Here is a 16,483-nt window from a genome sequence, read left to right as displayed (position 1 = left end):
AAATCTCTTGGAAAATTTCTACACATGGGTACGTTTGGCACTGAGACTTTTCATATTCAAGTCTTGTCTAACCTGTAAGAACGCTTACGATATCTCGAATGATATTCCATAACCGCCCGGATGATCTTGTAAACTGTGTATGCAAGAGACATTGTTGTTAATGGCTCCTTTATCTTAATCAAAATATTACGTGGCTGATGTGATGTGTAGTACCATTATGGTCTGTTTTGAAGCAGTAAGTAAATTAGAAGTCAGTCAGTCACTGAGAATATGTGGTGTTCAAAATTGTTCACTAAATATTTTTATCTCATACTTATGTTAATGGACTACTGTTTACAATGTTTTAATTTTACAGGAATTAAACACAACTTTTACTGCATTGCAGGATAACTGAAGTATTTGAATATTAGCAATGGGGTATATATCGCCGCTCGGCAACCTGAAGGGGTTTGCCACAAGTCGACCTCCGTTGATGGTGTTTACACTCTGTCTCACAGCATTTGCATTGACAACTCTGTCACTGGCTTACTTCGTTAGACATTCAGATAATATTCCAAATCCAGACGTTCGTTTGGTATGTGCATCTCATGTTTTTCGTGTGTTTGTTTATTGTACTGCTATTTGTAAATATCACCAATTTTGCAGTGTATTGCAACCATTACCACACTTGATTTACGGTGAGGTTAGAATTGTTACATGTAGGCTTACTATCAAGTTAACTGCCATATCCTTTATGTACTGTACTCATTAAATATGCGCTCATATTTGATAGAACCACATTGTATATATTCACAGAATATAACGTACACCATGATTTTCATGATTGGGCATGCAACTTGTGGTAAGTAATAAATAGATTCATTTGAAGATAATACACGCAGTAAACACAATATTTTGAAACAGATTTTTATAAAGAAACATAGGTATTGATATTACCAGTTTCATGCCACCAAAAACTAGATTTCTATGCAGGTATCAATTATGGTTTTTAATGATTAATTATAATTTTACAAAGATAGTCTGAATGTTTAATTTTTATAAATAAAAATTAAGTAAATATTGGTGGCAAAACAAATTTCTGAATTAAATATGTACCAAATAGGCCTAAATGTTAAACAGATTAATTGCCACAGTGTACGATTTTCGTTTAATAGTGATGAAAGTGCTCCTGACGCAATCAAGTACGCGTGACTGTAGGCCTAATTCTCGAGTCTGATTACTGTTGTAAATATTAATTAAATTAACATGATTGTGGTTGAAACTTTAATATGTTAAGCTTACCATATGCCCAGTGCTGTAGTTGGGCCAGAACACAGTTCCAATAAAAATAATATTAGGGTTCCTCATTTCCAGTATAAGTAATACAGGAAACGACTGATGAATCACAAATTAGATGCTTCTGAAATAACAGAGTTCCAGTAAGAAAAATTTGTCAACTACAGCACTGGATACTGCCTGACCCCCTTTTTTTGTCCATGTGTCTAGCATCCCCGTAATTTTTGTCGGGAAGCAGTAAAGTCCTGTATTTTAATCAAATTTTATTTCACGATGTAAAAATCAGTAATATCTCTAACTGATGTTTACTTCATAAATTAATGTTGGAATTATTGTCTTGATTTGTATAAACGTTTGCAAATATTTGATTTTCAAATTAGCAGACATGAAAGAACTAGGTATATGTATGAAGGGTACTGTCAGACAAAAAGTTGAGTGTAAAGTCCTTCAAGTGACGTACATAAATTCACATGAACAAATCGCTGGCTAAATGTTACAAGGGTGTATGTAGTAATATTTCTGATATAGACATAGAACCTTGTAATATTGAGCCAGCGAAATATTGTGTAAAGGCAATAAATAGCACTATATCTTTTGTTTGCTCCCTTGTTTCAACTTTTCTTTTTTTTTATGCGGAGAAAGAGCCCAAAGACTTGCACCTCAGCATGAGACTTATTGTGCTTACCACTCTTGTTCTGTGAATGATATTTGTATCCGAAAGGCTGCGCTCTTGTATGAATACAGCATGCTGCACCATGAACTTAAACCATCCTATGGTAATGATAATAAAGATATGTGAAGAAATGAGTCCGAGGTCCAATGCCGAAAGTTACCTAGCAATTCTGCTTCATATGGTTGAAGGAAAACTTCGGAAAGAGACCCAACTAGGTAACATCCCAACTAGGATTTGAACCCAGGCCTGCTCGTTTCACAGACATCCTGACCATTACTCCACAGCAATGGACTTGTTTCATTTCAATCTTTAATACATTTTTCAGCAACTTCTAATTTCAATTTCTTTACAAAAAAAACGTCGATAATAAAAGTGTCCTGTATTTTCATGAGACATTTATGGCCCAGGCTTATATATATTACCTTTAATTGAAAATGTTCAAGTTCGTGTCAGATTTAAACTGTTTATTGCGTATTACAACATTAACTTTTTCACTCTCTGGTTAATACTGCATTATGGGAGCTAACACATAATTATCAGTAGACCTCTCGTTTCTCACGGAAATAACCAATTGGAGCTCACCAATCAGTCTTCGGTTGTGAAAAAGGCAGCCGGGAAATGATTTGCTCGAGCACATGCAGTCGACAATTTATAACTGATTGGTTGAAATGTTTGCTCGGTCGGTCTTGGGTGCTCGAGGTTGTTACACTACAATTACACCACCTTTTAATGGCTGATACCCAAAACAGCATACCAAAGAAGGTTATGGTATCATTTGTTTTTATTTCAGATAGCACAAAAAGCAGAAAGTAGGCTAAAGAAATTGAACATAGACTCGTGTTACAGCAAATAAGTGTTACTACTCCCTTCATAAATTGCTTAGTTCCAAACTCCTTTCTAGATTATCAAAATTAAGATGCTATAAAACTATAATCCTACTGACTCTCTTATATTGCTGTGAAACTTGGATATTACCAAAAAAACAACAAAATCCCTTTTACTTTTGAGAACAAAATCTTGAGGAAGATTTTTGGTCCCATTCAAGAAAATAACACATGGAGAATTTTGAACAACAGGGAACTAAGGGATATTTATATATATCCGGACATAACAGCCTTAATAAAAAGTCGAAGACTACGTTGGCTTGGACACGTTCTACAGCGTGATGAAGACTCTATTCTACAAAAAGCTTTAACTATTCTCCAAGATGTACGAGACCTCTTGGTAGACCTCGTCTCCATTGGCAGGACCAAGTATATGATAATCTTTCTACAGTGGGAGGACGACAAGAAGATACAGAGAACAGAGATGAATGGCAATATATTGTGAATGAGGCTAAAAACCTTTTAGGTTTTGAAATGCCCTAAATTGATTGATTGATTGATTAATTGAAGACAATGATTGACGGAGCTACTTATGGTAAGATGGATGCAGATTCTGTTATTCCATATTCAACTACCATATCACGAAATATCAAGGATGGAGCAAACAAAATTTGTGCTGAAGTTATTTCAAAATTAAAAGAACCAATGGAAAAATCGCCATTTGGTTTTAAAATTAATAATTTTTATTTATTCTTACCCAGAATTCCCTCTTTGGTTTCTTTAATGTATTTACTTTTGTCCTGTGACATTACGAATACAACTGTTACAAGGTATCGTAATTGTTCTACTCAACTACAGGATAAACACGAACATATATTTTTTTTATCTTTTTAATGCTGCTTATGCTTTATATTTATATTCTTATAGACAACATAGTTTATTAAAGTTTTATTTAATTTTATTGATTTATTAATGTATTATTATTTAAATATTTTTTATTCAATCTGATAGCCTGTACGTCTAGGTTCACTAATCAGATGATAAAGCATCAGGCATTTTAATGATTTCCATAGCACATACTGTAAATACATTGATCAAAGATAGTTTTCAGTCTATGATACCCTTCAAATGATCAAGACGACTGGGTGTTTGCTTTCTGCCGAGTCTGGATACACGGCAGCCAGCGTGCTGCATATAGTACAGAGTGGCGGACTGACCACACGTGCATATCATGATTCTCGGTCGGTCGTTTGTATTGAAATGCAGAGCTCTAATTTTATTAGTCATCAAACAAGTTAGAAATTGAAATAATAATGAATTGAATGAAAATTAAGAACAGTAAAGAAAATTAGTGTAAAAGTCATTGTAGTCTTATAATTAGGTCTAAATACCTAAATCGGAAGTTTGTGTGGTTGGTAGGACTGGAGCAGATTCCTGAAGCATCTGAGCAGTTTTGACTTGTGTGTGCTGCCTGACCTCACTGGCAACAGCTCCCGGGCAGTAGATGAAGAGCAGAATGATGGCTTTGGAAATGTGTCCATTGCTGTGACAGCTTCTCTGAGCCTGGTGCCTGCCTTGCCCCACAACATCACAGTGGCGGGGGTTCTGCCTGTTGGAGGTACGGCCACAAAACTATTTCACTACAAATGTAAGGCATATCTTTACAGTTCCACACAACATCAAACATTTTTTTAATCACATACCATCTTGCTGTTTCAGAAATTTTGGTGCATGCACATATCCTTTAATAGAAAAGTTGAAAGAAGAATTAGTATGAGAACTAGTCATAAATTTTTCATCTTTCATTATTAATTACAATTTGCAGTAGGGAAACTCTTAATATCGTTGTCTTTACTGTAAACCAAGACCTTCCTCTAAACATTATAATCTCTGCTATCCGACAGGATTAGACTAAATGCCGGCACCAGGTTTCAACTCTCTCTCTCTTCCTCATCTTCATCGTCATTCTCAACCATTTCCTACATTACACTTACACATGCACAGTCCTGCCATCTATCCGCAATATGTGGAACCCAAATAACTGAAGTGGGTAGGCATTAAATAGACACACACACACACACACTATAATTTCTGGTGTCATTAGAACAGAATACTACAGAATGTGCTGCAATGTATTTTTTCCCATAAATTCATTTACACAAAGTAGGCCCTACTTCTTTTGTCATAATCGCCAATCACTTCTACTTCATTAGGCTAATAATTAAAAAAGAAAATATAGCTTTAAGACTGCCCATAGTGATTGTGGGTCCCTCACATACTTTGATCAGAGCCATCCCTCTAGCCAAATTTTAACATACATTAAAATTCTGTAATTTAAGTAAATAAATTGAAATATTACTTGGGAAAGAGAAACAAAATAACTTTCACTTTTTAAACGTGTTTATTAATCACTCTTATAATCAGTAAAATGTTTCAATCAATCTTCTTAATGTATCCAGCTGTTTGCTGACAACATAAGCCCGCCATTGGTCCCTCACCTGAGCAAGATTAATTCAGTCCCTAGCATCATATCTCAACTCCCTACAGTCCATTTTAATATTACTCTCCCATCTATGTCTTGGCCTCCCCAAAGGTCTTTCTCTCCGCAGGTCTCCCAACTGACACTATACGCATTTCTGGATTCATCCATATGTGCTACATGTCCTGCCCATCTCAAAGGTCTGGATTTAATGTTCCTAATTATGTTGGGTTGAAGAATACAATATGTTGTGTAACTTTCCCCATTCTCCTGTAACTTCATCCCTGTTAGCTACAAATATTTTCCTAAGCACCTTATTCTCGAACACTCAACCTCTGTTCCTCAAAGTGAGAGTGCAAATTTCACAACCATACAGAACAACTGGTAATATAACTGTTCTATAAATTTTAACTTTCAGTTTTTCTTTTAAAGCAGACTAGATGACAAAAGCTTCTCAACCAAATAACATGCATTTCCCATATTTATTCTGCGTTTAATTTCCTCTCAAGTGTCATATTGTGAGTCCCTACCACCACAGCATGGTGCATCCTCAGGTTGCAGATGGAGGAGATGGCCTCCAGATATGGAGGGTAGTTGCGAATGTATTGAATAAGCAGCCACGGACAGCTGACAAGGGTTGGTCCTCGAGTTGGGGGTTGGGCAAAGGGCTAACAACCAGTCACCGTAAAAAACGGCTTGTTACAAAACCCCAACTTAAGCCTCGAGGGAGTGATTCTATGGCACGACCATAGCAAAGGAATAAGGTTAATCTTGCTCAGGATAGGGACAGATGGCAGGTTTATGTGAGGGCAGCAATGAACCTCCAGGTTCTCTAAAAGCCATTTGTAAGTAATGTAAGTAATTGTCATTTATATTTGTTACTTTTGTTCCAAGATATTTTAATTTTTCCACTTCTTCAAAGGATAAATTTCCAATTTTTATATTTCCATTTCGTACTATGTTCTGGTCACGAGACATAATCATATACTTTGTCTTCTCGGGATTTACTTCCAAACCTATGTCCTTACTTGCTTCAAGTAAAATTCCAGTGTTTTCCTTAATACTTTGTGGATTTTCTCCTAACATATTCACGTTATCCACATAAACAAGCAGCTGATGTAACCCATTCAATTCCAAACCCTCTCTGTTTCCCTGGACTTTCCTAATAGCATATTCTAGAGCAAAGTTAAAAAGGAAAGGTGATAGTGCATCTCCTTGCTTTAGCCCACAGTGAATTACAAAAGTGTCAGACAGAAACTGGCCTATACGGACTCTGCTGTATTTTTCACTGAGACACTGAAGCCACCACCACTATCAATTAATTTTCTCATTCACATTCTATCATTGCTTATGATAATCTCTGAATGGTCTGTGCAATTAAATAAGACGTTAATTATCAACATTACCTCCAACTTCATTGCCATTACCACCAGCTTCAGGTGGTACCTAATATCACTTATCAGGGACATAAATAATGGCTTCTGCAAATCTATATTCAGGGTGGAGCCTTTAATGTGAGAAAGAGAGACGTATAATTAATTAAATTCAAATTAAAACTAAATGTGAAGGAACCTCGTACAGTACTTTGTGGAATGTCTTCAAAACATTACACCACTGTTATTATGGTAGCAATATCACGAAAATATGGTGCTATTGATGGTTTGTTGATAGTGGCAAAAACAATAATGAAATGCTCTGTGGAGAACGTGAAGATTATAGAAGGCAATTTGTATTTGAATAAATAGTATTTTATGATGTTCCTTTGGTAGCTTTTTGCAATATTTTTACTCTGTTAATAGATTTGATCTTACTAACCATAGCTTGTCTCCACTTCAGTTCATTTTCAATGTATTTCAGCATGGAGTCCAATGTGCAACACGGAGACATCTGCAGATGCAGCTGCCCTCAATATGAGCCTGGTGTTGCCACAGAATGTCTCACAAGGTGACGACGTATGTGTCACCTTCGTGGGGCCTCGATCTCTCCTGCCAGTCGTCAGTGCCCCACCTTCTTGCATGCCATCTGCAGTACCTCAGCTAGGGACATCAGGGCGGTTGATGGTGCGAAGTAGGGAGGCTGAAGTACTGGGTGAGAGGGTGGATGATGACTGGTGCAAGGGTGGCACTGTTCTCCGAATGGTGTACCGGTCTAACCCTCAACTCACAGTCATGCTCACTGGAGTAAGTGCTCTGGGAGTTCACCAGTCTCAGTGTATAGCATGTTGTTTCTGAAATATTTGTATTTTCCCGTTGTAACTTCATTTTAAGAAATATAAGAAGAAACATATTTCATAAATAATGGCTGAATAAAAATTATGATGCATTAAAATGTTAAACTCTTAACGAAACAATAATTAAAAAAAAAAGATGGAGTTACAGAAATGAAAATTCATTTTAAGAAATGAGTGGTTATTGAAACACTGATCACATAAGAAAATGAATATAATATCAGGGATATGTTATATTATAGTCTTCACTTTTCCTTCCCATTGAAGGCTTTAAGGAACCAACCTGGACAAATACCCAATGTCCCATCCCTACCTTCCCGTGGTACAGCTGTTAGTAAGCATAATTTTACAAGCTGAACTAAAGGGAGGGTCTACTCATCAATTAGCACTGGTCAGCTTGACGAGTTAATGACCGAATTTGGTAAATTTTTCTCTATTCAATACCTAATTCCCTTTAACCTTTCCTATCCAGTCCTCTATCTGAACTCTTACTTTCTTTGACCCTGACGGTATTAGAGCATAGGCCTAGGGGTTCATTTCACTTTCCTTCCTACCCTTTCTACTTTTCTGTTCCTAGTGCTGACCTGCTAGGGCACTAAAATCGTCCTCCAGTGGCTTAAGGAGGGAAAGTTGGTGATCAACAAGATCTCCCAACTAGGTCTAGTAGACCCGTTGACCAACAGCAGGTGTGGTCCTCCAGACATTCTGGGGATTGTGTGTGGATGAAGTAGCCACCAAAACGTTAAAATATGGTGTTCACTTAAATCGACTATAACTTGCCGTTTAACCAATTCAAATCAAGAAATGGATTCGGAACACCTCAAAATCTGTGCTTCAGTGGCTGACCATGACAATATCTTTAAAAAATATTGGAGTGCAAGAGGTCAAATGACTTTATTGTCAAATACCTGGCATTAGAAAACAACAACTTTTCACTGAAAGTTAGAATTTATAAAACATTTACATTATTGGTTGTTCTGTATGGTTGCGAAACTTGGACTCTCACTTTGAGAGGGGAACAGAGATTAAGGGTATTTGAGAATAAAGTGCTTAGGAAAATATTTGGGGCTAAGAGGGATGAAGTTACAGGAAAATGGAAAAAGTTACATAACGCAGAACTGCACGCATTGTATTCTTCACCTAACATAATTAGGAACATTAAATCCAGATGTCTGAGATGGGCAGGGCATGTAGCATGTATGGGTGAATCCAGAAATGCATATAGTGTGTTAGTTGAGAGACCTGAGGGGAAAAAGACCTTTGGGGAGGCCGAGACATAGATGGGAGGATAATATTAAAATGGATTTGAGGAAGGTGGGATATGATGCTAGGAACTGGATTAATCTTGCTCAGGGTAGGGACCGATGGGGGCTTACATGAGGGCAGCAATGAACCTCCGGGTTCCTTAAAAGCCATTTGTATTGCATATTATACTTTTCAATACACTGATTTAAGTATGCAGCTAGATTTCAGATGGTACGACTAAGTGAAAATAATGAAATGTGAAAATTATACGAAATTATTTTATCATTATGGAACTTCAAGCCTAATATCAATACAAAGTAAATTAAGCAATGGAGAAAGCAAATGTGTAAATATGTAACTTAATGATAGAATAGTCTTAAAGGCCATAGAGAGGGAGAGGGATATACACTTGTGTCCATTACATATCTAAAAATAGTTTTAAAATGATCTAAGTCTACCATATGGAGTAGTTGATAGTTACAATGTTACAGAAATTCCGTGAGTTATACCATTATTTAAATTAGAAACGGGTATAGTTTGTTCGAATTCCACATTAACATCTAAAATCAAAGACAAGATCACCTTGAAGTCAAATGTTAATTAAAGGTGCTAAGATGGAAAGACAGCTCCGATTTCATTGAATCCAACAATGGGAGTGCATATTGCTTTAGCTATTCTAACAGGACACACGGAGTAGATGTTGCCAGAATGTATGTAATGTATGTATTTAATAACTAAGAATGTGATGAGGAGAGGGTAGACGTAACAACTATGTGACTATGTCTTAGTCACATCACGGTAGCTGACTCAGAACACAAAGAAAGCCAGCAGACTAAATTTCCATTGTCGTTAAATCAAAGGCTTGCCAGTGGCTCACATGGAATTCGAACCTACTATAACAGCCAAATAGGGCTAGGATTGTTCTAAAAGTGTGGGATGGAAAACAGTAAGCAGAATCATAGAGAGAGTATGATGCAAAATTACTGCATGACTGCCATGAAGATGTGTTTAAGCAGGTAATTTATTGTTTCTATGAGTGAACGTGAAATGCTGAAATTTTTGCTTAAAAATTACTTGTTTTTTTTAAGGGCATTAGATAACCATTTCACAAAATGGAGATATTTCTCGATTGATTTTTTTTTTTCCGTTACAAAATGAACATTGCTGAGGAACATTATGTAGCTATTATTTCCAAATTTAGTTTATGAAAATATACCGTAAATCTCAATATTACAATAGACGTAATTGGAATGTACCCTAGAGATCTATTGTCATGGTGACTTTATTGAAAAAATATATTAAAGTACAGTAGAATTTGATGGTAATACGTTCTGCAGAAGCTCTGAGTATTCATAATGCAAAATATAAATTTAAATCAGCCAACAATGGAAGGTATATAACTTGCACAATATAATATAATTATTTTATACAGATATCACAAACATGTTAAACTATTGCCAGTTTGCTGAAGTAGATTAATGGTTCAATAGTCGAAGAGTCTAACAATTATAAAAGATCAACCATTCATTGATTTAGTAACAGTTTGTAAATGTGTGCCTTTTGACATTTTATAGATATCGAAGTCTTAAAATACGGAGGAGGTGAATATTAGAGTAAAACATTTATTTTGCATTTTCAGAGTGATCGGTCTCTCATCAACTTGCACCTCATCCACACCAGCTACTTCCTATTTGTGATGGCTATGACGCTAGTGTGCTACGCTCTCATCAAGGGGAAGCCCAAGCAGAAGACTATTTTAGTAGATAAGGTACAGATATAATGCTTAGAGTTTAAATCCAGAGTCCCCAAAGTGGCAGTGGGATTACCTAGAGGGGCCCTAAGAGGCAAGGAGACGGCAGGGAGGTGCTGAAGGTGTGTGTTGCATGATATTGAAATGTGCAATTAGGCCGGGTGCACACAGAATCAGATGTGATGCAGCGTGGCGTGGTGCGATGCTACATTTTGCTTTACAACGCCTTGCAACAGCTTAAAACTGTCTGCTCACAACAACTGATTTGCTGGCTGTGTGGATTTGGAAAACTGGCCTAGACTAGAAAATGGCGTCAATGAAAGAGGACTGTCTATAAGAAAATTTCTATTGTATTTGGTTAGTATTTCCTAAGGACGCTTAATATGCCTAAGGACGCTTAATATGCCTAAAAAATCTATACAATTGAAAGAGTCTTAAAATTAAATACTACTAATGTAGTGCACAAACGTCATTTTCTATGTTTATTATTACTTCACGACTCACAATAAAGAAAAATAATATATTAAAGCAATAATGAGTGATAGTATAGAGCAGAGAAGTAGGCTTACTACAAATTATTATTATCAATATTATTATTCACCTGGTGCTTTCATCTCATTTGCAATTTCTCACATATTTCTAGAAACCACATTATTGTCATGATATTGTTTCAAAGATTTTACAGGACGTATATTTCCTGTACTAAAACAACTAATTTATCCGCATCGAGCTCCATTATGAATAATGTGCATTACACAACAATATAGTATTTGTAGATAGTAAAGCGTGCAATCATAGCCACTAACTAACGCATGCGCAGTACACTGCAGCTATCAGACTGTCTCCTCGTAACGAACTTCTAGCAGTCATTCGATGTTGTCTCTCCGTGTCTTCTCGCGACCGTAGTGCCACGCCTGATTCTGTATGCATCACATAATAAGAAATCAATGGGAGACAAGTACTATGAGACAAAATGTTGCATCGCATTGCGTCTGATTCTGTGTGCACCCAGCCTTAGTTGCTACTGTTTCGGTTGCAGAAAGAGATCTTTGCTCTCTATTCTTCACTGTGGGGAGTGGTAAAAAAAAAGCTTCTCATTGCATTTCCAACATCATATTTAGTGGTTTTAGTGTGGTCATGCAACTTCTTGCGAGGCAAAGAAATAGACACCAAATAACCCTAACTGAAGATTTAAGACTTCTATTAAGTGATATCCCTGATCACATATATATCAGATTGGCCATTCTCATGTTATGAAATGGCAAAATAAAATGAGAACAATCACCAGAGCCTCCACTGTTTTGAGGACTTCTCTGAAATCCTGCTCTAATTTCTTCCATCTTCTCTTCTGAGACATGTCGACGAGAACCTCCAGATTATTTTTCACACTTTAGTCACCAGAAACTTCTCACATCATGCCTTAGTGGTTTTCCCATCACGTGCATTTCCTCCATATTCTCTCAGGTAATTTCTTTGAACTGAAATTATTGATTTCGTCTCTGCATACCAGAAAACAGTTTCTGCGCATTGCTGCAGAGTCGCCATTTTGTTTTATGCCATTGTTGCCCAACATGTGACAGATGTATTAACTTCAAATAAATGAAATAACAATTCTTTGAGTATCTCTTTCTTTTAATACCAGTATTATTTCATAATTCCGCATACTTTGTTGTAACCACAAACACATTAATTTTAATCAACGTGTACATTATTTTATGTTTTTTGGCAAATCCTCAATAGGGTCAAATTGTATTAAATTATAAAAATGATGTAGCTTGTTAAAGCACAATATGGGCAAAAAGACCTTAGACTTACAACATTAAAGCTGTTATATTACTAACCCTCAGTTTATTCTCATTAAATTTTTTGTTTAATAATTTTATTCATCGATCAGGGCATTTAGCGCTATACAGATCATTTCTAAATAAAATATAAATACAATACATGACACTGAATTGAGGGCAGTCTAGATTGGGCTCCTCAATGAACAAAAATAATTGTTAATAAATAATTATATACATAGATTGGTGTGATGATAAATTTATTAAAATTTAGAAGGCACGTTAATGATATCTGCAATTCATGTTGGGAAGATTTAGTTACAAAGATTAAATATTAAATAAATGTTTTACTTCTCTAAATACACAGACGTCTGTGTTTCGTAATAAAACAGAATCACATATTTTGATTTCAAACAATTTTCACGTCTTCACACATCCTCCTATACACACAATCTAACAATTACTTTACCAATAATCATGCACAGGTATTGATTGAAAATACAGTTATTTTAACTGAAACAGACGAGGCTTAGGGTTTAAATTAATTTGCTTTGTTGTCACATTTCTATAGACATTGTTGTTAATAAAAAAGAGTCTGTTTACTATGATATTTCTACAACACGATATTCATACAAAAAGTATTGAAAAAGAATAAAAGAAAAATGAAAAAAAAAAAACGTTGGCCTCCTGTAATGTAATGTCAGTAAATATGGGATTTTTGGTGTTCTGTATAGAATGCATACAGAAGTTTTTCTGGAGTCTCATATGAGACTTGTTGACCATATCTAAAGATATTGAAAACCAACGATTATTTTTAAGAATCCTTTAATTTGCTTAAGGCCATTTCGAGTCAGTGGCATGATTTGGTGTTCGTGGTACACAAGGGTGGGGTTACTGGGTTTGAACCCCCCCCCCCCCTTGAACTTTTAAAAAAAATTACATATTTAGATTTGGGTATTTTTTTATCCATAATCGTTTTCCCTTCACTAATTTTTCACTGTCAGAGTAACAAAATCCACATCGACATAACGTATAGTCCTCCTACCTCTACTTCAATATAATCCCTATGCTGCGACATGTTCGAATTATAACAATGCTACCTTTATTATAGAGAGACCTACCGCCTAGTACCGACCTTGTAAGAAAATGAAGCTGACACAATATGAAATTTAAGTTGTTGTGAAACATATTGAAAAGGTTGCTTTGACAGATCTGCAGTGCACATGTTAAATGTTGTCCATTACTGATTTTAAACTCATTTTAAGAGCAGTATTCACCAGTTCGTTAGTTTTGAGTTCTGACTTTATTTGAAACGTTCACTTAACATTTTGTCCATTTGACAGTTAATATTATTAATATAAACTTTACATTATCGTTTCAGGTTCTTTGATATGTCTAAGCAACCACAAAACTCAATTTTACAATTATTTAGCAAAAAGTCGCATAGTGATTCTCGTGAAGTTAGTGAAAATTTCACACTGCCAAATATTTCTTTGCAGCCAAAGCGTAAAGATGATGTTGCAACATTCTTCTTGGAACTAGTTTCACATCCGCCTGTGAAACTCAGCTGATGATAATAATAATAATAATAATAATAATAATAATAATAATAATAATAATAACACAAAATTTAAAATACCGATAATGTAAATTCTAAACAATTTAATAAGGACTCCCCTCCTGACAAAATTCTGCATATGCCACTGGTAGTAACATAATCAAAAATAAGTGGCAGCACGAACCTAATCACTTTGAGGAAACCTGCCTTACAGCCACTTTGTCCACTAAAAATTTCATAATCAGCCTGAGATCAGATGTGTCTTTAGTTAATGACAGCAGTCATTTATCTAAATTAATTGCTTATGAGTACATCTTGGATATACATAATCAGTACAGCTGTTTGTTTCAGGTTCCAATGGATCCATGAAAAGACGCGAATGGGAGTTGTGCAGTGTGTTTGAACTGTCGTCGTGAGATCGTCACATGCAGGGTTGAATGAGAAGCTCAGTAATTCTTCCCTATTAAAAGTTGTGATTGACTAGATAACAGTGAACTTTTCAACATTTTGTTTCTCCATCAGATTAGAATTCTTTCACGATCTATGTGACTTATTTCTTGAACTCTGGATTTACGTTACTGTTAACTTGTTATGCTTGGATGAAAAAAAAAAAAAAAACACATGTGCCATTACAAGTGTTCAGTGAAAATAAATGATTTTAAATTTGGATCTGTAAAACTGTAGTTGTTCTTGCATTTTGATCAAGTGTAAACGAATGTGTGTGGTAAACATTTCCAAAATACAGTACAGACTTCGCCAAGGAAGTGGGCAATTAATCAAACACAGTTATACATGAAAGTACATATTTACACACTAATAACTCTGGCAATATAAAGCACACACTGTGAGTTTATGTTTTAAATATGTTATCCATATGGGTTCCATTCTTGTGCACACATTTCTCACATCAAAGATGCAGGTCACACATGACTCTATGCAGCATATTATGCAGAATAGTCAATAATTTCTTCTCGAATTGTTGCATGTTGCATAATTCTTACTTTTCATGTTTGCTCATAAAAAATAAATATATGCTGTCAGGACGGAAGATCTTGCTGGTCAAGGAATGTTACCTCTGTTAGAAATGATTTGGTTTCAGAAAAGTAATCTTTTAGTAGCAATCGCGACATTTGCGTGTGGGCAGTAGCCCCATCTTGCTGGAACCAATTTACATTAGAATAAAGTACCATTTACTTTTTCAGTAAGAAATGTCAGTATCATGCACACATAAATGCTAGTGTCACTGTTAATGCTCTTCCCTCATTACCTTCAAAAAGATACGGGCCAATTAATTATATTGGCACAACATTGTGCACCACACATTCAGATGTAGTCTGTGGAGCTCACCAGGATTTTCATTGAACCAGTATCTAAAATTCTACTTATTAATAACACCAGTCAAAAATGTGCCTCACTGGACATCCATTACTTATCTAAGAAATCTTCATTTTCATGTAAACATGCCAAAATTGTTTGGACAAAGTTAGCAAAACTTTCGTGATCACAATGCTTAAATTCTTGCATGATCTGTATGGTTGAAAAATCCTTGTGCAAAATTTGTTTCACAGTAGACTAGACGGCACTTCAGGAGGCGGTCAGCTGCTTTATGTGCCGTAGCATTTCTGGTACATGACGTCACAAGCTTGTACAGTAGAATCAATCTGAATCAGTCTGTAACAAGTACTTTCCGAGTTTGTTTGTTCACGTGTCAGTGTTTCAGTACACTGAAGAAGTAAAACTAGCATTTATTGCGTGTGAGATAAATGGAATAAAAGACTGTAAAAAGACAAGTATTGCACAGGCAGGTGCGGGAAATAGTGTTTAAATTGTATAATTATTTTAAAAACGTTGATGAGCAGAACCCTGCGGGACAGCTTGATGCTGGCTGCAATGTTGCCAACGCGCAAGAAACGACTGCAGAAGCATGTGGTGTGGAATTGAGAAACATGCAAAGAATATTGTTAGTGAAGGAAAGAGGGTTTGTTTGGTGTCATGCTTACAGTAATCAACGGCTAAGGTCATTATTGTCTTTTGATAATTTAAATTCTCTCCTGCACTATTTGTATTGCACGCGTGCGTGAAGTACGATGTGGCAATGTTGTATGCTGCCTTGCTCTCTCTATCTGTCTCTCTCGACAAAAATGCTAGCAGACTACCGCCTTCCGAATTTCCATCGACTCTAGTAGCAGATATACCGAGCACTGTTCAGTGGCATTTTACAGAACATAATGGAGTCCTGATGACTGCTACACCAGTAACATTAATGTTCTCTGGTGTCTGAACTATTCTCCTTCCATCTGGAGGTTTTTCCTTCATGGCAGATCCTGTTCCTTTGAAGTACCCATGTTTTTATGGCTTGAGCAGAAGGCACTCTGTCATGTTGATTGAGATAGAAATGTGTACAAAACACTTGCCTAGCGGCCCCATAATAATTATCGTAATTTTGATAAAAAGCCTTGACAGTAAAGGCACACCGTGCTCCTGTACACTGCTCTACTGCGAATGCACAGCGATGTGAGGAAATGGCATAGTATGGGCAACCTACTATAACCAACATCATCTCCTAAACCTTCTTACAAGCTGTGTGCTGACATTTTTAAAATTGCCTATTTCTTTGGTGAATCATATATTTTATTTTCTAACCTGCCCTTCCTCCCCGAGCCCATATTTT

The 16,483-nt window shown here is 36.0% G+C and overlaps 1 protein-coding gene across 2 annotated transcripts; it reads left to right on the top strand.

Annotated features, from left to right (window-relative positions):
* The first annotated feature begins 80 nt into the window (after positions 1-80).
* Positions 81-14,559, top strand: LOC138696487 (transmembrane protein 248-like). 2 transcript variants are annotated; one of them, XM_069821509.1, is made up of 6 exons: positions 81-235; positions 386-574; positions 4,192-4,390; positions 7,109-7,431; positions 10,363-10,491; positions 14,164-14,559. In XM_069821509.1, exons 2-6 carry the CDS (start codon positions 413-415, stop codon positions 14,179-14,181), a joined length of 831 nt encoding a protein of 276 aa, XP_069677610.1. In that variant the 5' UTR covers positions 81-235; positions 386-412; the 3' UTR covers positions 14,182-14,559. The 2 variants fall into 2 exon arrangements, with proteins under 2 accessions (XP_069677610.1, XP_069677609.1); XM_069821508.1 differs by having other exon boundaries at positions 84-235; positions 356-574.
* The last annotated feature ends 1,924 nt before the right edge of the window (positions 14,560-16,483 follow it).

This window comes from Periplaneta americana, chromosome 3 (genome assembly GCF_040183065.1).
Source record: "Periplaneta americana isolate PAMFEO1 chromosome 3, P.americana_PAMFEO1_priV1, whole genome shotgun sequence".
NCBI lineage: Eukaryota > Metazoa > Arthropoda > Insecta > Blattodea > Blattidae > Periplaneta > Periplaneta americana.
Note: the sequence above shows the minus strand (reverse complement) of the source record. Positions and strands in the feature narration are given on the sequence as shown.